Genomic DNA, 24,439 nt, shown 5'->3' on the forward strand with positions numbered 1-24,439 from the left:
GTTTGGGCCATTGTCTCCATGTTCTTTTGTTGTTCAATCACACTATCATTAAGGACTTTCATTAAACCCAACATCTTATCAGTTTTAGCATCTAAAGTCCAATGAAGGTGATTATAGAACTTAATCATATGTTGAGCAGGAAGACAAACTTCATTAACCCAACCACACTCATATGAAGGAACTTGTTCCTCCCCCGAACCAGCAGTAGAAGATGGTTTAGGTGGTGGAACTGGGGTGGTTTCTTGTGAGGGTCCAGTTGTTCCTGGAAGAGAAACAGATGGGGAGGTGGTAGTGTAAATGGAAGGAAAAAAAAGGTGGTGGTGGTGGAAGGTCAGTAGAGGTAGAGGAGAAAGGGTTGGTTTCATTCATCTCAACCTTTAATTGTTCAAAGTTAGAAGGAACGGAGAAGGATGAGGGATAGATGGAAGAGATGTTAGTGAGGCGCACAAATATTTTTGGTGAGGGTGAAGGAGTTTGTTCCTTAGGTGAGTTGTGATCTTGTTCCTCTACATTAGATATGACTAAAGAGAGTCCTTATTTGAAGGAACAGGGACAATTTAAGCAGTTTTCAATCTTGTGCTCTATCTAACTCTTTTAAGAACAGGAGGGGTAGGCTTTTTAGCAACAGTTTTGCGCTTCTTGGGTTTATGTTTCTTTGGTTCCGTGGGGGCAGGAACTTGTTCCTCCAGTATAACTTTCACTGGTTCCTCTTCCACTGCCCTAGGAATTTTCCTCTTGTGAGAGGAACTAGGAGCAATTTTACCTTGAGTTAACACTCCCTCTTGCACAGAGAGATCCAAACCATGCAAAGCTTTTTCATTGAGAATATTACCTTGTTTTATTCCCGATGTTGGCCAACCAGTTGTGTTCACTTTAAAGTGAGTAAGAAGAGAAGTAATTAAAAGCACCATAGCCAACAACACAATTATTTTCAATACAATGCGTGAGATGTTGGATAAAGAGGGAAGGAAAGTTCATTTGAATGTGGTGATTATGACAAAACATGTAAGACATATCTAAGAGACCCACCTCATTCCTCTTCTTAGTTCGAGGAACGAGTGCTCTCCAAACCAGATTAAACAGAATTTTGTGAATAGGAGAAAGAAGGTTGTGGTTTATTTTGTTTTGGCCAGCAGTTCCTGCAAAAGATTCAACGATCTTATCTTGAGGGAAATTAGGAGAGGAGACGGTTTCTTTCCTCTTAAAATACACATCAGTTCCTTTGCAAGGAACTTCCCATATTTTTGCCAATGTTTCTTGAGAAAATTTTATGTTCTTCCCCCTAACTTCAGTAGTACATATTTCATTAGTGTTGATGAAATTTGTACAAATATCATCCACAGCTAAAGGAACTAAAGCATTGTTAAATGCGGTTTCAAACAGGTATCCCATACCCTGTTCCTTTAGTATGTCGGTTAATTCGTGGAATCTCAGTTCCTTTGCCCACTCCAAATCTACACAAAAGCCTAATAGATACCTTGATTCACTTCTTTCCACTCGTTTCTTGGAGGAAGAAGCAACAGTTCCTTTGGAAGGAACAGGTGTAGTTTCTTCTTCCCCCTTAACTTGTTCCGGGGATTCTTCTTCATCATCTTCTCCAATTAGTTTTCTTCGTCTCACACTTCTTCTAGGTGACTCCATTTTTTTTTTCTTCTACCACCATTGTTGTTTCTTGAGATTTTTCGATTTCTAGGGTTTTGGATGGAGAAGAGGGGTTTTCCATTTGAGAGGTTTTAGAGATTTTTGTTCTTGGAAAAGGTGAAGTGAGGTTTTTGCCATTTTGTAAAAAGAATTTGGGGTTTTATGGCGTGTGAAGGGATGTGAAGGAGATGAATAATGGCGAAGTTGAAGCGACTAAGGAACACGGTTTTGGGATAAAAGAAAAATAAGAAGCTGCATGTAACAATAATTAAGAAATTAGACGCGTGAAAATTAAAAGAATAAAAACAAAAAATATAAGATATAAGAAAAAAAAGAGAATCATGACTTGATTAAATCTGATTCCTATCTTTTTGAGATTTTCGGATTTTTTTATTTTCGTGGATTGTTTAATTTTTGGAAAGAAAGTAAACTCTAAGGAACTTGTGCTATAGGAACAACTTATGCTCAATATCAACATTCTTCATATTATGCATGTTTGTTTAACTTAGAACAATAAGGGGAGTATTATGTGACATTTGTGTGTTATTTTATTCCTTTGAAACCATGTTTTTGTTTTTATCTTAATTTGCAATGGTCTTAGGCAATCAATCACAATCACTTTATATCACATAGAGTAAGACAAATCAATTCAGACATGAGGGATTGGAATAGGAACAATTACTTAAGTTTTATTAAACCTAACTCAAGCCTTAATTTTTCATATCTATCTCTTTGTAGAGGCTTAGTTAGTATATCTGCAATTTGATTTTCAGTTTGACAAAACTCAAGTTTAATCAAACCTTTTTCCACATTTTATTTTAGAAAGTGATATCTGATATGTATATGCTTAACTCTTGAATGATGCATTGGATCTTTTGAAATGCTAATGACACTAGTATTATCACAATAAATAGGAACACAATTAAAGTTTATTATATAGTCACAAAGTTGTTTTATCCAAAGCATTTGAGAGCAACATGCATCAGCAGCTACATATTCCGCTTCAGTAGTGGATAAAGCAACTGTGTTTTGTTTCTTGATGCTCCAAGAAACTAAACTATGACTAAGAAATTGAACCATGACTGAGGTGCTTTTCCTATTTACAAGATCTCCAGCTTAATCAGCATCAGCATATCCTCTTAACTCAAATGTATCACTTCTTGGATAGAAAAGTCCAAGATCATCAGTTCCTTTAAGATATCTAAGAATTTTCTTCACGATAGTTAGATGAGATTCCTTGGGATTTGCTTGAAATCTAGGACACAAACCAACACTAAACGCTATGTCTTGACGACTAGCAGTTAGATACAAAAGTGAACCAATCATGCCTTTATATTTCGTTTGATCAACACTTGTTCCTATGGGATCTTCATCTAATCTAGTTGAACTTCCCACATGAGTGTGATTTATCTTTGAGTTTTCAAGGCCATATTTCTTTAGCAGTTCCTTTATCTATTTTTGTTGGTGAATAAATTCCTTTTTCAGTTTGCTTAATTTGTAACCCAAGAAAGAAATTTAACTCACCCATCATACTCATTTCAAATTCATTACTCATGAGATTTGAGAATTCTTTACATAATGTTTCATTTGTTGCTATGAAAATGATATCATCAACATATATATGAACAAGTAATATGTCAGTTCCTTTCGATTTTAGAAACAAGGTTTTATCCACCTTTCCTCTTTTAAAGTTGTTTTCTAAAAGGACCTTTGATAATCTCTCATGCCATAATCTAGGCGCTTGCTTTAACCCATAAAGAGCTTTGTTAAGCTTGTAGACATGGTTTTGGGAGATCATTGCTTTCAAATCCAGGGGGTTGTTCAACATATACATGTTCATTTAAATAACCATTTAGAAATGCACACTTAACATCCATTTGATATAATTTAATTCCCATATAAGCAGCAAATGCAATTAGAATTCTAATGGCTTCTAGTCTAGCAATAGGAGCAAAGGTTTCTTCATAGTCAATTCCTTCTTGTTGATTATAACCTTTTACTATAAGTCTAGCTTTGTTCTTAACAATTGTTCCATACTCGTCTAGTTTATTTCTAAACACCCATTTTAATCCAATTACATTTTGTTGTTTAGAAGAAGGAACTAGATGTCATACCTTGTTTCTTTCGAACTCATTTGATTCAGCTTGCATAGCAGTGATCCAATCAGAGTCAGTTAGGGCTTCTTCATGATTTCGTGGTTCTATCATTAATAAGAACGCATGAAATGCACAAAAATTCCTTAACTGGGATCTAGTTTGCGTACCTTTGGATATGTCACTTATTACACTAGGCGAAAAAAAGGAAGGGCTGCGCTTTCTTCATTACGCAGCCCTTCTATACAGTAGGGCTGCGTTTTTAAATAAAACGCAACCCTTCTTTCTTGTAGGGTTGCGTTTTTATATAAAAGCGCAGCCCTTTACAAAAAGGGATGCGCTTGACTAAAAAACGCAGCCAAACTGTAAAGAGAAGGACTGCGTTTTTTAGTCAAACGCAACCCTTTTAAATGAAGGGCTGTGTTTTTTGGGTCAAGCGCAGCCCTTCATGGGCTTTTTTTTAATTTTATTTTGAAAAGAAGCGCATTGGGCTTAAAAGAAGCGTCCGCTAGGGTTTAATTGTCTCAGTCTCTCTCATTCTCTCTCTCCTCCCTCACATTCACCTGCCTCTCTCTCCTCCCTCACATTCGCCTGCCTCTGTCTCCTCCCTTCACTCATATTCTCCCTTTTCCTCTCCTTCCCAGACTTTCTTTTTTACTGGCCTGCGTAGATTCTCCCATGGACACTCCTCTCTTATAGCTTTCAAAATCAATTGCTGGAGCACGATGCATTGTGTAGGATTCTTATTTTCCTGCACTTTTCCCAAAATCAAACCTCAAAAAGTTTAGAAAAATCGCCTGCGAAAAGATCAAACTCCATAATTCGCAAATGAATCGACAAAATCAAAGTGCGGAAATCAGAAAAGAAAAAACTGAGATTTCTATTTCTTCGACATCCGTTCAGATCGAGATTTCTATTGCTTCGACATCCGTTCAGATCGAGATTTCTATTTCTTCGACATCCGTTCATATCGAAGACTCGACTGTTCTTCTATTTCTTAAATCTGTTTTTTTTTTTTCGTTTTTGTTTGGGGTGAAGGTAGATCTGGTTTTTTCCAATCATAGGTTTAAGGAGTACAAAGTTTTGAGATGAACCAGATTTATTGTTGTTGTAATTTAATTTTTAATTTTTCTTAGATCTGGTTTCGTTCATATCATTTCTTAATTTTTATTTTTGTAATTTATTTGTTTACTTATAATATTTACTGTTTATAATATATTCATCTGTTTATAATATGAGCCAGAAGACTCGACATCTTGCTGAATATCTGTTTTTGTAATTTTGTTATAATTTTATCAGTTTCGAATTGATTTTGTGTCAATTTGACATAAAAAATGAAAAAAAATTTAGGTCAAAAAGGCTGCGCTTTTACCTAAAAACGCAGCCCTTTACTTGTAGAAGGGCTGCGTTTTTAGGTAAAAAGCGCAACCCTTTTAAGCATGAAGGGCTGCGCTTTTTTGTTAAAAGCGCAACCCTTCGTTGTGAAGGGCTGCGTTTGAAAAGCGCAGCCCTACTTAAAAAGTGAAGGGTTGCTATTGAAAGGGCTGCTGTCAAAAAGCGCAGCCCTAATGACCTTTTTTAGCGCAGCCCTTCCTTATTTTTCCACTAGTGTTATGAGTTCCACTGTATGTGATTTTTGATGTCTCCAAGATTTTGGTTGAAACTCCCTTATATGAATAGGTTGTTCCTCTTGAGTTCCTTGAGTGGATGAGGAGCTTTGATCAGTTGTTCCTCTTTCAGCAATGCTTGACTCAGTTCCTTCAACTTGAGGAACAGGAACATCATTGTTATGAATGTTTTCATTTTCTTTGTTCCTTTCCTCTTTTATTTCTTCTTCTTCAATTGAATTTGTATCTTTCTCATTTGGTCGTACCAAACCAATCTCATAGTCATCAACCTGTTTGCTTGGATTGAATTTGTTAGATTCATCAAAAATTATGTGGACACTTTCTTCAACACACATAGTTCTTTTATTGTAAACTCTATAAGCCTTACTATATGATGAATATCCTAAGAATATTCCTTCATCACTCCTAGCATCAAATTTTTCAAGATTATCTTTCCCATTGTTATGAACAAAACATTTACAACCAAATGTTCTGAAATGAGTGATATTTGGTTTCTTTCCAAAGTAAAGTTCATAAGGAGTTTTATTAATGATAGGTCTCATCATGGCACGATTTATTATGTGACAAGCAGTATTAACAGCTTCGGCCCAAAAGTTCCTTGGAAGTTCACTTGCAATTAGCCTGGTCCTAGCCATTTCTTCCAAAGCTCTATTTTTCCTTTCTACAACCCCATTTTGTTGTGGTGTCCTAGGGGTAGAAAAATTATGATCTAGGCCATGGTCTCTACTTAATTCATCAAATTTATAATTTTCAAATTCTTTACCATGATCAGATCTAATATGCATCAATTTATGACCACTCAATTGTTGAACTCTCTTAGCAAAGACAAGGAACTCATCATAAGTCTCATCCTTACTAGAGAGAAAAATAACCCAAGACAAGATCTTTTGATCGAAGTTTGTCAAGTAATGAAAAGCTAGCATGTCCTAGATGCTTATGCCAAAGGAGTGAATAATCTTCAATTACACTAAAACACGTCAGATTGATTTTAGGAACAAGATCAAGATCCACAATATATGTTTTCCTTTTCCTTGTTCCTTCCAAAATTACCTTCTTAGTTTAATCTTAATGATCAAGCATTTTTCATTATTAAATTTGACGACGTTTCCCTTGTCATAGAATTGGGAAATACTTAATAGATTATGTTTTAGACCTTCAACTAAAATACATTTTCAATGGAATGTGATGGTGACTTACCAACCTTACCCATGGCAACTATGTTACCTTTTCTTATTGTCACCAAACGTCACACTTCCACCTTCATAGGTTGAGAGTGAGAGAAACTGAGATTTGTCTCCTGTCATATGCTTAGAACAACCGCTATCAAGATACCAAGTGTTGTTCCCCCTCACTCCAACCTGCAAAAATCAACTAGTTGTTATTTGCAGGAACCCCTTGTTTTATGGGTTCCTGTTCTTGACTAGGACTTGATTTGACAACCCATTTCATGTTACTTATCTTCACATTTTTGCCCATCATTTCAGTTTTTAGTTGACATTGATTTATGTAATGACCTAACTTACCACAAAACATGCAAAATTTATCACAAGGTAGGTCAACATATTTCTTGTTCTTGTTCTTTTTCTTGTAGTTTACAAAACCAAGACCTTCGTTTCTTTTAGTTTATGGTCTCTCAATCCATTTAGGAACAACCATCATTTTGCCTCTGTTCCTTGCAATAATCAGTTCCTTCTTAAGATTATATATCTGTTCCTTTAAAACAATTTTCTCTTTATTCAAATTTTTTATCTCGGATCTGTATCCTTTCAAAGGGGTTGATCTAATGTCAAATAAACTTAGAATTTTAAGTGTGAAATTTCTAAATTAATCAGATAATTTTCATTCTTCACACTCTCATAAGATTCCTTGATTTTCAAGTTTTTATCAAACAAATCAAAGAACCTAGTTTCAACATCCGATCTCATTTTCTTAAGCCATTCTATATGTTCTTTGCAAATTTTAAGAGCTTGTTCAGTTTGTTCACGTTTCTCACGTTCATCTCTACGTTCAAGAATTGCATCATAAAGAAGGTCATAAATTTCAGGCCTAGTTTTGAAATCTAAGTCTGATTCAAGTCCATGTTGGCTTACCTCAACATTTTCTTCATCTTCTTTTTCATCAATGTTTGCCATGAGGCAAAGATTTGCAGTTTCTTCATTTTATTATTCTTCTTCCTCTTCCATCTCTGAATCTTCCAAGCAGTTATCATTGCCTTCCGAACGTTCGCCTTAGAGAAGGGTGCTTTAGTTTCCTTGTTCCTTTCTTTGGTTTTATCATTTTCCCAAAGTGGACATTCCTTGATGAAGTGATTTGTTCTACCACATTTATGACAAGCAGCTTTGTTAGAAAACTTTTTAGTTTTACCTTTGAAGTTCCCGATCTTCATGTTTCTATACATCTTTCAAAATTTTCGGACCATGAGAGTTGCTTCCTCTTCTTCTGAGTCAGAGTCATCTTCATCATCTGCTTTGAGGGCAATGGATTTTGATTTGGAGCTTTCACCATACTCATTATCAACGTGAAGCTCATGAGTCATAAGTGACCCCGCCAGCTGTTCTAAGTTGAACTTAGTGACGTCTTTTGTTTCTTGTAAAATAGTGACCTTAGCCATACATCTGTCCTTAGGAAGACTCCTAAGAACTTTTTGAACATGTTCCTCTGATGAAATAAACTTTCCAAGAGAAGCTAACTCATTAATAATGTTAGTTAAACGAGTAAACATCTCTTGTATGCTTTCCTTAGTCTTCATGGAGAATAGTTCATATTGATTCATTAGTAAATCAATTTTAGATCGTTTGACTTTATTAGTTCCTTCATGAGTTACTTCTAGTAAATCCCATATTTGCTTTGCGGATTTGCATCCCATGATTCTATTGTGTTCATGGGGTCCAAGTCCACAATGCAATAATTTAACAGCCATGGCATTTACTTTCAGTTTTTCGAAATCGGTTTTGTCATATTTGGAGAAGGGTTTTAGAATTACCTCATTTTTGTCATTAGTAGTTGTGACCTCGAAATCACCAACTTCAATGACTCTCCACACCTGGTAGTTTTCAGCCTTGATGAATATCTCCATTCGGTTCTTCCAGTAGGAATAGAACTTTCCATTGAACATGGGAGGCCTTGCGGGAATTTTCTCTCTCTAGCTTTTTCTCTCAACTTTGAGCTGCCATGGCTAGGAAAACTAGAGCAAGAGTAAATTCAAAATCCTCTCAATCCGGTGATAAGGTGATGGAATTGAAGGTGCCTTCATCTTCACAGGCGAAGAAAACACGTACGATGGATGAAATCTTGGGGGTCCAGGCGTTGGATTTTGAGAGTTCGGATGATGATGAGGTTGCGAATCTGGGCCAAAATTTGTCTCCAAAATCATCGTTACGAGAATTGCAACAACAATCTGAGGTTCGATTGAACTTTTCGGAATGGATGACGGTGATCAAATCAAAGCATAAGGATAAGGTGCTTTCAACCCCTGTTTTACAGATGGAGTCAGGTAATCAAAATTTACATTTGAATGAGCAATAAGGTGATTGATGAGTATAATGTGGTAGGAAATGCTGATAGAATTGAGATAATCAATAGAAACCTGACTGAAAATGTAGATTCTGGAAATTATGTGAAAATTACGAATGATGACATACAAGATGAAGTTGATTTTTGGAAATCATCAATAGTATGCTATGTCTTGGGCGCGAATCCACCAATATATGTTATGGAAGGCTTTATTAGGCGGATTTGGAAGAATCTTGGTGTGGATAAGGTGGTTAGTATCAAGAAAGGGGTGGTGATTGTGCGATTCACATCTATGGAGAGCAGAGATATTGTGCTGAATGGTGGATTTCAATTCTTTGATAAAAAACCACTAATCATAAAAGCATGGTCTCCTGATTTAGTTTTGTCCAAGGAGGTGATCCATACGGTGCCGATATGGATTCAATTGCACAAACTAGACCTGAAATATTGGGGTGAAAAGAGCTTAGCCAAGATTGCAGGGCAAGTTGGTAAGGTATTACGGACTGATCAGGCGACCTCAAAGAGAGAGAGATTACAATTCGCTCGAGTGATGATTGAAGCAGAGGTTGACCAAGGTTTTCCAGATCAGATCAGGTTCCTAAATGAGAAGGAGGTGCTGACATCCATTGATGTGATATACGAATGGAAACCTGAAAAATGTGGGAAGTGTGATCAATATGGGCATTTGAGTGATAATTGTAAGAAGAAGGAGGTAACTAGAGTGTGGCAAAGGAAGGCAAATGTTGAAGTGCCACTGAAAACACAGCATACTGAGAAGAACATTAGGGAGTTCAAGGAGGTGGCTGGTCCTTCTAAAGCTAGGACTCAGCAAGCTAGTCCAGTACATATACAAAACTCATTTCAGGCTTTGATTGAAGAGGTACATGTGGGGGATGTAGCTTGTCAATTTGGTGGCAATGAAGGTGGGAGGGTGGAAGGCCCTCCAGAGGGCAATGAGTAAGCTTATCTGCTGGAATGTAAGGGGGTTCAACAGTCTAGCTAAGCAACGAGTAGTTAAGGATTTCATAGCTATCACCAAGCTGGTCTGGTTACCCTCTTAGAAACTAAGGTAAAGGTGAACAAGATGGGTGACCTTTACCTTAGAGTTTGTCCGGGTTGGTGCTTTACGAGTAATTATCAATTCCATAAGGGTGGGAGAATAATTCTGATGTGGAATCCAAATTTTTTTAATGTGAATATAGTTTGCTGCACAAGTCAACTCATACACTGCTATATTGAGCCAAAGGTGGGAGAGCCTTTTATGGTACCTTTGTGTATGCTTTTAATGAGCATGACAGTAGAATGGAGTTATGGAGGGATCTGATAAACCTTCAGAAAGTGAGTGAAGCATGTGTGTGGATGGGTGACTTTAACAATGTGCTGAATATGAATGAGAGGATTGGGGCCCCTGTGAGAAATTCTGAAATTCTGGAATTTAGGAAATGTGTGGAGCAATGCAAGATGGAAGATATGAAGGCTACAGGGTGTTTCTACACCTGGAACAATAAGCAAGAGGCTGAAAGTAGAGTATACTCTAAAATAGACAGAGTTATGTGCAATGAGGATTGGATGGAGGCTTACCCACATACTGAAGCATTGTTTCACCCTGAGGGTGACTTTGACCATTGCCCTGTAATCATGACTTCTTATCCTACTATGAATATGGGAAAGAAGCCATTTAGATATTTTGCTATGTGGAGGACAGCTGCTAATTTTGAAGCACTGGTGAATGAGAGCTGGAATAGTCCACTTAATGACACTCCTATGTTTAGAGTTGTTCATAAGCTGAAGAGATTGAAGGAGGTGTTGAAGAAATTTAATAAGGATGGGTTCCATGACCTGCAAGCAAAGGCTGAACAGAAAAGACAATTGCTACACAATGCAGGAACAGGTGCATAAACAACCTGGTAATATGGCATTGAGAAGACAAGAGGCAGCAGCTGCAATTGAATCTAAAAATGCTCAGCAAGTGTACATGCAATTTCTGCAACAGAAGGCTAAAGGTGATTGGTTGAGGGATGGAGACCTTAACACTAAAGTCTTTCATAGAAGCATAAGGAAAAGACAGTTACAGAATGCTATATTTAGTATACACAATGAAGATGGAGTTTGGGTGGATGACCCACAGGAGGTGAATGGTGCATTTCTTCAATATTACCAGGGGTTACTTGGAGCAAGAGTTGAGAGCAGGAAGTCAGTAAAGAGAAGGGTGGTTCAGTGTGGGCCTTTGGTGAGTCAAGAACATTGTGATTTGCTGTTAAGGCCTGTGAATGGTGAAGAAGTTAAACAGGCTGTGTGGTCTATACATGGGGATAGGGCACCTGGCCCTGATGGTTTTGGAAGCCAGTTCTACAAGGACTGTTGGCACATAGTTGGAAGGGACATTATTGATGCAGTGGTGGACTTCTTTCATAATGGAAGATTATTAAAAGAGATAAACTCAACCTCTATCACTTTGATCCCTAAAGTCAAGTGTCCTAGTAATGTGGGAGATTACAGACCAATATCATGTTGCAATGTGATTTACAAATGTATCACAAAGGTGCTGTGTAACAGACTGAGGGAAGTTCTCCTGATATCATCATGGACACACAAGGAGCTTTTGTTCACAGTAGGAATATCATGCACAACATCATGATATGTCAAGATATGGTGCATCAGTATGGTAAAAGGAAGAGTAGACCCAGCTGTATGATGAAAATAGATATGAGAAAGGCATATGACACTGTTGAGTGGAGGTTTTTGAGAGAGATGCTGGAAAATTTGGGGTTCCTGACAGATTCATTGGCTACATCATGACATGTGTGGAGACACCTAAGTTTTCCTTGATGATTAATGGGACTATGCATGGATATTTTCCTTCCCAAAGAGGGTTGAGACAAGGTGATCCCTTATCCCCACTCCTCTTTATAGTATGCATGGAGTACTTATCTAGAATTATGAAGAAGATAAGTGAAAAGGAGGATTTTGGGTTCCATCCTCAGTGTAAAGCAATGAAAATCACCCATTTATGCTTTGCTGATGATATTCTCTTATGCTGTAAAGGGGAATTCACAGCAATCCACCTTGTGCTTAGAGCTTTAAACTTTTCTCTGAAACATCAGGCCTACAAGCAAATGTTAACAAGTCAGCTATGTACTTCATGGGATGCAGGAGGAAGATATACAAAGGGCCTTAAACAGATCAGGCTTCAAAAGAGAATTATTACCTTTCAGGTACCTGGGGGTGCAAATTTGCAATAAAAGAATATCAGTAGCTGAGTGTGAGAACCTCATTGAGAAAATGGTGGCAAGAATAAGAACTTGGAGTTCTCGAAATATTTCTTTTGCAGGAAGGACACAGCTCATTAATTCAGTCCTAATAAGCTTGCATTCATACTGGGCTCAGGTTATGATTTTACCTAAAAAGGTGCTACAAGATGTTAGTAACATTTGTAGAGCTTTTTTGTGGACAGGATGTCACTTTAGTATGAAGGCAGGGTATGTGAAAGGGAGAGTGTGTGCACCCCTAAAAGTGCAGGAGGGCTTGGTGTAAGGAATGTGTATCTTTGGAATATAGCTGCTATGGGGAAGTATGTCTGGGCTGTTGAGAAGAAAATTGACAATTTGTGGGTCAAGTGGGCTCACACTATACACATTAAACAGCAGCTATGGTGGGAGTATAAGCCAAGAAGCAATAGTAGCTGGTACTGGAGGTAGGTGTGCTGTGTAAAAGAGTACCTGAAAAGGCACTATACTCAGGCTCAGTTTCAACTGATGTCACAATACTCAATTACTGAGGTATATGCAAAGCTCACTGGTGAGTTTGAAAAGAAACAATGGAGCACTGTTGTATGGGGAAGAATGGGAATACCAAGACATCAATTTTGTAGTTGGCTAGCAATTCAAGGAAGGCTAATGACAAGAGAGAAATTACAAAGCTGGGGGGTGTGTGACAGTAATAAGTGTCTGATATGTGATGATCATATAGAGGATCATAGACATTTATTCTTTGACTGTGAGTATAGTAGAAGATGCCTCAATGAAATTAAACAATGGTGTGGAATTACAACAAGAAGTCAGGACTGGCAGCAAATCACACCTGGTTGGTTAGTAGAAGAAGAGATTCAAAATACAGGAGAATGGTCCAAGCAGCTGCATTAGAGGCTGTGATATATTGTATATGGCAGGCTAGAAATCAAGCTTTATGGGAAGGAAAAATCCCTTGTATAGCTCATACTGTAAAGAAAATTAAATGTGATGTAAAGCATAGATGTATCACAGTCATGCCTAAGAAGATTAGTCAGACTGACAGGAGATGGATTGAAGCTTTGTAATAGTTTCAGGACTTTGGTTAGGATGTTTTGGTGTTTTGTTTGATATGAACTGCTTACTTACTTATCAAAAAAAAACATGGGAGGCCTTTGCGTGGAGTAACATTCCTCAAGTTTCTCGTATTCATTGTCCCTTGGATCTTTTTCTCAATAGGGTTTCCTATCTCTGATACCAATTGTTATTTCACTACGAACAATACAAGAGGGGGTGTGAATTATATGTGTAGAAATAAACGTAACTTTTTGCAGAATTTTAAACTTAAACAAATAAACAAGCTAAAGGAACACAAGTGATTTATACGAGGAAAAAATTCTTGGGCCCAACAAGAAGAAACAACCTCGACCACTAGGGATTTTAAACTCAACTCTTTCACTAATTAGGTCAAACAACTTTGTTACAACCTAATTCTACTCACGAGCCACACCTTGAGTTCCTAAACTCAAGTTCCTGAACAACTATTCCCTTAACAGTTGTTTCTCTCAACTTCACTTGAAGTTTTCTCACTTTAACTCGCTTTACTCAAAGCTTCTCTCTTACAGAACTTCACTCAAAGTCCCCTTACCCTAAAAACTAAAATACAATTGATCAAATAAATTTAGTGGAATTAGAGTAAGAAGGCAAAGAACAAATGACTTTTATGAGAGAATTAAGGCACTAACACTTTTCTTAGTTAAACTCACTAAATCACTTAGTCAGACACACTTCATGGAACTTCATTAGATATTAGTATTTATAGTGGTAATAACTTAGAAAGTGGGATTAAAACATGTATTAGTGGTTTGAACCATTATCCCATGATGTTGCTTACCCGGATGAACACGTTCTTCAATCATCCCATGATCTCCATGATCATTGTTAAACGTGGGAGAGAATTAAGTCACTGCTCCTAAATTTTAGCAACCACTTTAAGCATTAATTCGAAAATCTGATTTAATTAGAAACCTTTTGATTAATAAAACTGAAATAAAATCCTTTTACTAAACATATTATCTTTAAAATATTTTCATAAAAACAGAAAAGAATTTTTATTATCTTTGGAAAAATAAAATCTTTTCCTTAAAAAGATTTTCCTTAAAATCAGATTTTTCCTTAAATAAAACGCTTACCTAGATTCTAGGCATAATTTACTCAACTGACATAAATGTACCATTGTAATGCTTCATCCTAAGTCTAGTTCCTTTTAATTGTTAGTTCCTTTAACTTATTAGTTCAGCGCCAGTTCGTATGTTCCTTACAAAGGACCAAACAATCATTCTCATTCTAAATTGTCATAGTTCCTTACCATTCTCACTCGTTCTTTTACAATGGAACTAGAAACAAAATGCCTCGCTTTAGTCTTCTTGCTCTAATCCTGCTCCAATACCAAATATAGAAACATTTTCACTTAGTCTTCAAAATCCAAACTTGATTTCTTCCTTGACTTAGTATTCTCTTTGTTCCTTTCATTGAAACCTTGAAATTCACCCAGTTAAACAACTTTTTAGTCCAATACTTAGTTTGCATCTTTGTTCCTTTGTCATCATCAAAACTAGGGTTCAACACAATGGTTTTCACATTTTAAGTCCAAATCCAAACAAAAATTTATCCCAAACCAAACCAAAGAAATTCTTTTATGATGCAATCTTACAAATTATACGGAAATTTTCAAGTTCCAAATCATCAAATATAGAAGAATTACTTCAAATCACAACTAAAGTTTAAAATTGCAGTACTAGAACAAAAGATAATTGATAAAAAATTAACAAAAATAATGAAATAAGGTCAAGATGTTCTTTGGTTCTTGTCGAAAACATTCATCTTCTTCCTCTCGAAAACGTTCGTTATGTCCCCTTTCTTTGTCCATTTCCAGATCCCAATTTGAAGTCCACCACAAAGATTTTGAGATCCATAATTCGAGTGCGGAGAGAGAAATGAGTTGGGTGAGAGAAATGAAAGATAGAGAGATGAGATGTGAGGAGATCAGGAAAGAGAAGAGGTTGAGGAGGAGAGAGAAAGGAAATTAGAGATTTCTTAATTGTTATGGGCTGATAAAATGAGAGTGGAAGGGATGGGCTAGACTCACTAAAGCGCCCCTTATCTTTTTAAAACATTAGAACCCATATAGGATAGGCAAAGTTTGTTTTGGTTTGGTTTTTTCTTGTTTTCCTAAATAAAAACCGAACCAAATCAAAAAAATGTAAAATTTTCAATCCGAACCAAATTGAATTTTGAAAAAACCAAATAAGTTTGGTTTGGTTCAATTTTCGATTTTTAACCAAATAACTTACACCTCTAGCTTCAATTGTGTGTTGGAGGTCAACAAGTTCGAACTCGTAGCCAAAGATTAAGAGCTTCTCAATGAGCTCCCAACATTGCAGTAGTATTCAGATTTTCAACCACATATATTGATGTGCATATAGATTCCATTTTTTGGTTCCACTGATGGAGGGTACAATGATGAAAATGAGAGGGAAAGAGAGAAAAAGAGAGTGTTTGACTGGTGAATTAGTAATTAATCAACTAGCTTATTCTAATTCATATAGACATATAATTACATAGGGGTATGCACCGGTCAAAGACAGGTGGACCGCAATCTGGTATTTTTTTTTAATCGAGATTGGAATTTTTTTCGGTCTGGCCTTGGACCTGTTGGACCGGAATTTCTATTTTTAAAAAAAAACTTTTTATTTTTTTACGTATATATTTATAAACTAAATACATTAAAATTAATAATTTTAATAAAAATAATCCTTATATAATAAATAATAGGTTTTTAACTTATAACTTCCTACCGTTTTAAACTTTTTTTAACCTACAAACTTTTTTTTTACTACTATAATAGAAATTCCGATTCAACTGGTCCAGATCGAACCGGAAACCCAAAAGTAGGTTTTTTGTAGACCGAGAACCCTACCAAAATCTCCAGTCCCGTCCAGTTCGGTCCAAATTCCGGTTCGGCTCGGTCCGGTCCAGATTCCAGTCCAACCCTAATATTTGCACAACCTTAAGTACATGAGTGCAAACACAGTACAACTTATTTATCAGATAGATACTACTTCCTATGACATTAGGTATTGGTAGTTATCATAGTAATATAGTTTATGAAACAAAGTAGATAAAAGCTAATACCATGTTGCTTTGTAAAATATAGTTTATTAAGGAACATCCTCGTACCATGTTTCTAATGTAGATATTTTTCCTAGAATCATGTACCTAGTATTTTAAGGTGATCTCATTATTATTTACAACCCTTTTTTGTTTTTTTTTTTTTTTTGTATGATGTGCAACTCATTGTAAAGGACTAGGTTTAGCTTTTCACTTACATTAGGAGAGAAACTTTCCAACAAATTTACGATGTTTTTTTTTTGACAACAAGGACAAACAAGCAAACTAGATGATTATCTTACCCTGTCTAGCTGCTGTAGCTAGAATGTGGGCCGGGTCTACTACTTCTCGGCTTACCTTACAAATTTTACAAGAATTAAACTTACTACGCAGTGCTTTCATATCATAAACTATTGTGGCGATGTCGAATGGTTGGTTGTATCTGTCAGTGGTTTGAACTAACTCTGTAGAATCTGAGAGGACTAGAATGCGGTTGAAACCTTTAGTTATAGCTTCGTGCAGGCCTCGATACATAGCATAAGCTTCATTTTGAAGGGGTGACAAAGCCATGATCTTGGAATTTCCTTCGAAGACTTTGGTATTGTTAACATAGGCTGCCCAACCTATTCCTGCGTGTGGGTATTGTTGTGTGCTTCGTTTCCAGGCACCGTCTACCAGAATGGTGCATAAATCTTCCTGTGGTGGAACAGTGGAAAGCGGGATCTCATATGGTTTATTAAGACCCGAGAGCTTATTGGACTTATATACCTCTCGAATCTTGTGCCCTTCTTCATAATCTTTTAGATAGGCTTCCTTCTGTGACAAAATGGTAACTCGGCTTGCAGAGATATTCCTAAACACCACATTGTTCCGATGGATCCATATAGTCCAAAGAGTGGCTATGAATACTTTTGCTCTTTCGACATGATTCCATCCTCTTTCCAGAACAGCTGCAGGAAATTTCTAATCCAATCATTGATAGGTATTGACAGAGATTGAGAAGTTCTAATACCTAAGAAAGATCCGGCCCAGACATATGTTGAGATGGTGCAATCGCGAAACAAATGACTTTCATTTTCTCTGTGCCTCTTACATAAATGGCGACTTTCTTGGATTGGGATGTTTCTCTTTAGGAGATTGGAGTTAATGGCCATAGCTTTATTAAGAAGTCTCCAAGTGAAAATTTTCCATTTGGGACTGATGTCCGAGGCCCAAAGCTTACTCCAGAACTTCCTATTACACTCAGACGTATCTAGGTTTCGTTTGTTTTTTAAGTAATGTGCGTAGACATCTTTAACTCTTAAGGATCCAGACTTGGACTCACTCCAGCAAAAGTGTCCTGGAAATCTTCACTAGGTATGTGGGTTGTTAAGATTCTAATGGCCGTGTCAGTGGTAAAGTTTCTCCAAATGAGGGGTCTATTCCATGCTTTATGATTTGGAATCATCAAGTCCTTGACTTTCTGGATGCTTATTTCTGCGAGGTTAATGCCTTGCTTCACCTTGATTGGGTCTCCTCTAAGCCATTTCTCCGTTAAAACATTTGTGTGTAAACCATCACCTATTTGCTTTGTGAATCCATCTCGACAATCAAGAACTGACCTACAAAGGCCACGAAAACCCCAAGAGGTTCTTCCCAGCTTTTCCTTAGACAAATTTAGGGTAACTGGGGAGCCTTTGTACTTAGTGCAAAGGACTTGTGATATCAAGAACTGGTTTTGAGCATGAATCCTGATAACTTATTTTGTGAGAAGGGCTTTATTGAATAGATGGACGTTCCTAATGCCTAACCCTCCTCCCCCTTTTGGAAGTTCAAGAGTACTCATACTTTTCCAATATATGGGCTTGGTACCTCTTGAGCCTGCCCATAGGAATCCTACAAAGATCGAGTTTATTTTGTCAGCCGTGGCCTTTGGGATAAGGAACACACTGAGGATATTGAGACTAAGCATTGCGAGGATGCTATTGATGAGAATGACTCTTCCCGCATGTGAAAGGGAGAGGTGATGCCAGCTTGATATTCGCCTCTCAACCTTCTCAACCAACGGAAGAAATTTCTGAGAGCTTCTCCCATCCACTTCAATATTGCATCCTAGATATTTCCCCAAGGTCTCCGCAAAAGGAGTACCTAAAATACTCCTCATATATCGCTTGAATCGAGGTGGAGTATTTGGGCTGAACATTATGAGGGATTTGTTATAGTTGATCACTTCACTTGAAAATCGATTAAATCGAGATAGAACATTCTTCACTTCTGCACAGGATGCCGGATTAGCTTTGAAAAAGATCAGAGAATCATCTGCAAAAAAAAAAATGAGACACCGACGGACATGATCTGGATAGTCTAATTCCTTGGAATAGGCTATCATTGATTCCTTTAGTTAACATTTTAGATAACATGTCCATTACAAGAATAAATAGATAGGAGGAAAGAGGGTCTCCCTGTCTAAGGCCACAGGTAGGCGTGAAGTGTTTTGTTTGCTCGCCATTTATTAGAATAGAGTATGAGACGATAGTGACACATTTCATGATCCACTGACGACAGATGGCTGGTAATCCCATTTTATCCAGCAGCCATGCAAGGAAGTCCCAGTCGACTTTATGATAAGCATTGAACATGTCTATCTTGAGTGCCGCAAAGTACTTATTACCTTTCTTGCGCTGCTTGATTGAATTAACTATCTCATGAGCAATGAGGCAATTGTCAGTCAAAAGTCCCACTAGTACGAAAGCATTCTGGTCGGGGGAAACGATGGTTTTCAAGATTGGCTTGAGTCTATTGGTAATAACTTTCGAAATAATTTTGTAAATTACGTTACACAAGCTGATCGGCATGAATTGACTTGCTTCTTCTGGGCTATCAATCTTAGGGATCAAGCAGATATTCGTACAGTTCCATACTTTGAGAAGAAATCATGATGAGAAGAAGTGAGAAACAGCCCGTCAAACATCCTCTCCGACTGTAGATCAGAACTTTTGATAGAAAAAGCAGGGATGCCGGCTGGTCCAGGAGCTTTGAGGCCGCCCATTTGAAACACGACTCCTTTAATTTCTTCCAGTGTAACTGGTTTGACTAAATCCAATTGCTGCCCGGGAGATATTTGTGGGACTAAATCTTGAATCGCTATTAGTTCTCCCCAAAACTCATTGCCATGTTGGCCTCCTTGATAGATGCCTGTGAAGTGTATGAGTAATTCTTGCTGAATATCCTCCTTGTTTGTGACCCAAGTTCCTGCTGAACTCTTGAGCATAAGTATCTCATTTGGCTGTTTGCTATTTTTTGCCTTCCTAAAGAACCATTTAGTGTTCGTATCCTCCCATGCCTTCCATTTGCTTTTAGCCCGCTGTTGCCAGAATTTAAATTGAATATCCAATTTTTCCAAGCAAATTCTTTTGACCTCTTCATCTAGTATGTCTCCATTGGTTTGGGGCAGACTAGATTGAATTTCCCTACACTGGTTTAAAAAGTCCTCCCACCGAATATTGTGTTGCTCTTTATAGTTTTTGCACTATCTGAATTATTTGAACCTTACCGGACCGCATTTCTGAGCGACCTGGAACATCGGCGACCCCGAAACGGGGAGAAGCCATTGATCAGATATTATGGATGTGATTTCCTTGAAGTCAAAGCATTAAGCCTCCATTTTAATCTGAGACTTCTTCTTGGCTTTGATTGGCGAATTCATCAGTAAAATCGGACTATGATCAGAGACCAGAATACGTAGATTCAGCATTGTTGCCTTTGAATACTTGTGGAACCATTCTTCTATAGCGTATGCTCTGTCTAATAGCTCATATATCCTCTCAGGACCTGAGCGATTGTTGCACCATGTGTATTGTTAATGTTATCACAAACTACATCATTCTTTTCCTGGTATGTGGTCGGATCCTCCCAGCTTCTGATTGAGAAATTCTACTTGGTTAAAGTCTCCCATAACTACACCATCCAAGGGGTTTTGTTCTAAGTAATCAGATATTAGTTCCCATACTTCCCCACGGTTTTCAAGATAAGGCGACTTATACAGAAAAATAAGGTTCCATTTATATACATTTTTATCAAATACATCGTTGATAATACAAGCAAAATGATTAGTATAGCTGCTGCCTAAAACTAGATTTACATCGTTACGCCAAAATAAAGCTAGGCCACTTGCGTTATTTATAGGATCAACGGTGGCAACATTAGGGTATCCTAAATACGTAGCTAGCTTTGTAGTAATAAAAGCATCGACTTTGGTTTCTGACAGGAATAAGATTTGTGGTAGGAATTTGCGGACTAACCATCCCAAGAACGGAATTCTAGGAGAGTCCGGTGATTTTAACCCCCTACAATTCCATGTTGTTTTTAATTTAATTTAAGTAGTTGAGCCCAAAAACCACCTATTAATTACTCATAATGTTGATTTTAGTTAAACTAATTAATTGGATTCATGTATTTAACTTGTTGGGCTTAGTGTTTTGGGCTGATTTTAATTAAATCAGGAAATGAAATAGATTAAGTGAGATAGTTATTAAACTCTTTAACTCAATTGGATCAATATTGATGTTTGGTTAAAATATAATAAAACTCACTATATATATATACATATATCTATATATACATATATGTATACATATATACATATATGTATACATATATACATATATGTATACATATATACATATATGTATACATATATACATATATGTATACATATATATATATATATATATATAACCCTTGCAAATTGATTATTATGACTAATAGTATGTGATAACCTTAATATTATATTTCATATAATTATAATATATCAACTAAAGAATAATAGTAAATAAGTATAGTTTACTTGTTAAATTTGTATATGTTAAGGTAGCAGATAATTATATACAAGAACGAAAGAGTTCTATTACGAGTTTTATAATTACAAATCATTGAGTATAATCATGAACCATAAGATTAATGACCACTGTTTTAATTTATAAAATGACGAATAATATGTTTAAAGGGACCCTATGACTAATAGAATGAAATATTTATTTAAAGGTTAACAAAACTATAACGTTTTGAAATCGTAAAATATGAAATGGTTAGACGTCATCTATAATCACACATAATGAATTATAATTTAAATGTTAAGTCGTTAAGTATAAAGAATGCTTATGACTATTATCAACCACCAAAGACATTAATATATAAAACTCATACACACCTCCTAAAATGGATATATGATGGAAATGGATCAGTAAACTCAGAATTCCGAATAAAATATTAATAAGTCTTTATTAATTCCTGAATTGATTATTAGATTAAAAAGGAAGAGATATTACAAGCCTTCCCCTACGATCAAGGTCATTAAGCAGGATTCCAGGTAAGGTCTACTGCTAACACCCGCGCTCCCCTTCCAACTACGTTTTATGGTGCTTTTATATGATGTTTATGCTATGTTTTATATGGTGTGCGAGATATAAGATGCGTGACTATGATTTGATGAAATGACATTACTATGATTTCTGAAATTACTCGACAGAAACGAAACATGATAAATGAAAGTGAAAAGATGGTGAATGGCAGTACTATGTTCTCTAGGTCGTGCACGTGTCATTCTGTTATCTGGCGGCACACCACCTTTTGATGGGGGACAACGTCCTCGGTGGCACCCGCATTATGGGCACCTGCGACTTTTATCAACCACCAAAGACGACAATATATATAACTCCTAAAATGGAAATATGATGGATTAGTAAACTCAGAATTTTGAATAAAATATTAATAAGACTTTTATTAATTCCTGAATTTATTATTAGATTCAAAAAAAAGGAAGAGATATTACAAGCCTTCCCCTACGATCAAGGTTGTTAAGCAGGATTCCAGGTAACGTCTACTGCTAACCCCCACACTCCCCTTCCAACCCTTTAAACATATTATTCGTCATTTTATAAATTAGGGAAATTCTCTTTGGTAGCCCCCTGGTCTTATAATTTCTCAGTGGTAGCACTTTTTAAATTTATTTCTCAATGGTAGCCCCATGTTATTGTACAACTTAATCTCGTAGCATTAGTATATTATTAGCTATTAAGCTGTTGTTATTAAACGTTAGACTTAACCTTATCTAACCTTAAGTAATCTTTTTACTAACCTATCCTTTTCCTTCCAAACTACTATTTTATTTTTCCCTCCTTCCATTTTCCCTTCTTCACTAGCTATAAAAACGAGGCAAGCCCTCCTTTTTTCCAGTTTCACTCTTCACCCCTTAATCTCCAACTTTTCTCTCCTAACACCATGAATTCATCCTCATCAGTGAACCCCACTTCCATGGCTGCCCCTGCTGTAACAATGGATGGAACATTGAGACTTGTAAAAATCAAGCCTTGTAAGTGCGACCCCACAAACATGCTTGAGTTGAGGAAGATCAGCTTGTTGCACAATTAAATATAAATTGCAGAAGTTATATAGAATCAATTGAAGTGTACTTCAATTCACTTCAATTCTATAAGAAATCACAACACAAGTCTGCAATATCATGTGATTTAACATATAAAAAATACTTTAATTGTCAAACACAATATCAAACCAGGTGGTAACATCACAACAACAAAAAACCCCAAAAATCAAGCAACTGTTAACAACAGTACAAAAAGCTAGAGTATGAAGAACAATCATTACACCATTAACAAAAACAAAAGTTTCAGTAAAAACTAAGGTTGACTAGAACCCCTCTTCTTCTTCATCTTTTTTCCTTGTTCTTTGGAAGTGAGTCCTCCTTTGCAGGTTTGTGAATTGTGGCCAAACTCTTGGCAAATGCCACATTTTACTGTGTTAGATCTCTTACATTTTCTCTGCTCTTCCTCTTCTCTCCTCCTGTTTCTAGGAGGCGTTCCAACTCCTCTCTTGAATGCTGGTGGTTCAATAGCAGGTAATGAACTCTCTAGCCACTGCTCCCTATCTGGAATGGCCTTAATATTTCCATCATGTGTTCTCTTGTACATGTCAATAGAGTACCACTCACTTACAAACTTGTGAGGGTCAAGCCTAGCATGGTGAATGGCCCTCACTGCATGTTTGCAAGGAAGACCACTCAGTTGCCAAGCACCACAAATACAAGTCATGTTGTTCAAGCTCACGGGCAACGTTGACTTTCCATCCACAACCTCATACTCTCCATCACCACTTAGATATGGAATGCATGTCCTTGAGTCACTTCTCAACACTTGAAGTCTCTTGATGATATTAGGGCATATGTCATCCCTATCCCACTGTTCACAGACTTGCCTCCTGGTGGCCATTCTCACTATTGTCACTCTTCTCACACCTACAAAACAAAACAATAGTGTCATTAGACATCATAGGTAGGTTTTGAGAAAAGAGTAACAAAGACAATTTAAGAGTTCTACCTTCAAGCAATGTGAGCACAGGCCTACATCTGTCAATACCTAGAGTGGCATTGAAGCTCTCAACAAAATTGCTCTTATTCACATCACTTTTCACTCTTGTTGGAAAGCATGTTTGGACCATGTAGACTGCTCACCAATTTCAGAAAGCCACACCATGGACAAAGGATTTGCTTTGTGCAACTGCTTCATTGCCTTCTCAAAGGTAAAGAAGGAATATGCACCACAAGCTTTCCAGAATAAGCTCAGCATCAAAGGTCCAGGAAACTTCCTTTTGAAATTCTTGCTCAAATGTTTGCAGCAATACCTTCTGTCTACCTTAGGCCACAAATCAGCTATGGCATTTTGAATGCCCTGCACTAACAAATGGAATTCACATAAGCATATAAAAGAAGCAGCAAACTGAAGGAAAATGCTCTAAAAAAATACCTTCTGCCTGTCTGAGATGATGCACCACTCATCTCCTCTTCCTCCATCCTTTAGTACATATTTAAGATGCCATAAAAAAAATTTACATGCTTCTTCATCTTCACCAGCTACAATACCCCATGCAAATGGGACAATTTCTTTGTTTGCATCTAATGCAACTGCAGATAGAAGAACTCCCCCATAATTACCCTTCAAGTGAGCCCCATCCACACCCACTAAGCTCCTACAACTAGTAAACACCCCATCAACAGCTCCCTTGAAAGCTATGAAAATAGAAGAAAATCCTAAGGGTCTCTCTGGATGTGATGGTGGGTTCCATGCACAATTGGCCACGAAACCTGGGTTTAAATTCTTTGGAACCTCACAGTATG

General features: G+C 36.9%; 2 protein-coding genes across 2 annotated transcripts; one reads left to right on the forward strand and one right to left on the reverse strand.

Moving 5' to 3' along the window:
* Positions 1-10,787: 10,787 nt before the first annotated feature.
* On the forward strand, positions 10,788-11,674 carry LOC130590801 (uncharacterized). Its single transcript, XM_057393357.1, has 2 exons — positions 10,788-11,273; positions 11,432-11,674. The coding sequence occupies exons 1-2, from the start codon at positions 10,788-10,790 to the stop codon at positions 11,672-11,674; spliced, it is 729 nt and encodes a 242-aa protein (XP_057249340.1).
* Positions 11,675-16,557: 4,883 nt separating this feature from the next.
* On the reverse strand, positions 16,558-18,640 carry LOC125495611 (uncharacterized). The gene is made up of 3 exons (XM_048640384.1): positions 18,124-18,640; positions 17,597-17,967; positions 16,558-17,235 (listed from the first exon to the last, which is right to left on the reverse strand). Exons 1-3 carry the CDS (start codon positions 18,638-18,640, stop codon positions 16,558-16,560), a joined length of 1,566 nt encoding a protein of 521 aa, XP_048496341.1.
* Between the last annotated feature and the right edge of the window lie 5,799 nt (positions 18,641-24,439).

The sequence above is a fragment of the Beta vulgaris genome, chromosome 3, assembly GCF_026745355.1.
Source record: "Beta vulgaris subsp. vulgaris cultivar EL10 chromosome 3, EL10.2, whole genome shotgun sequence".
Lineage (NCBI taxonomy): Eukaryota > Viridiplantae > Streptophyta > Magnoliopsida > Caryophyllales > Amaranthaceae > Beta > Beta vulgaris.

Bases quoted from the DNA above. Each gene is read 5' to 3' on its own strand.
- LOC130590801 (XM_057393357.1), top strand. From the start codon at position 10,788: ATGGCATTGAGAAGACAAGAGGCAGCAGCTGCAATTGAATCTAAAAAT. The intron at 11,274-11,431 runs GTGGACTTCTTT...GCTGTGTAACAG, and splicing joins GGGACATTATTGATGCAGTG to ACTGAGGGAAGTTCTCCTGA.
- LOC125495611 (XM_048640384.1), bottom strand. From the start codon at position 18,640: ATGATAGCCTATTCCAAGGAATTAGACTATCCAGATCATGTCCGTCGG. The intron at 17,968-18,123 runs GTACCAAGCCCA...TGATATCACAAG, and splicing joins CCTATGGGCAGGCTCAAGAG to TCCTTTGCACTAAGTACAAA. The intron at 17,236-17,596 runs GTGAGTCCAAGT...TGATTGGATTAG, and splicing joins TCCAGGACACTTTTGCTGGA to AAATTTCCTGCAGCTGTTCT.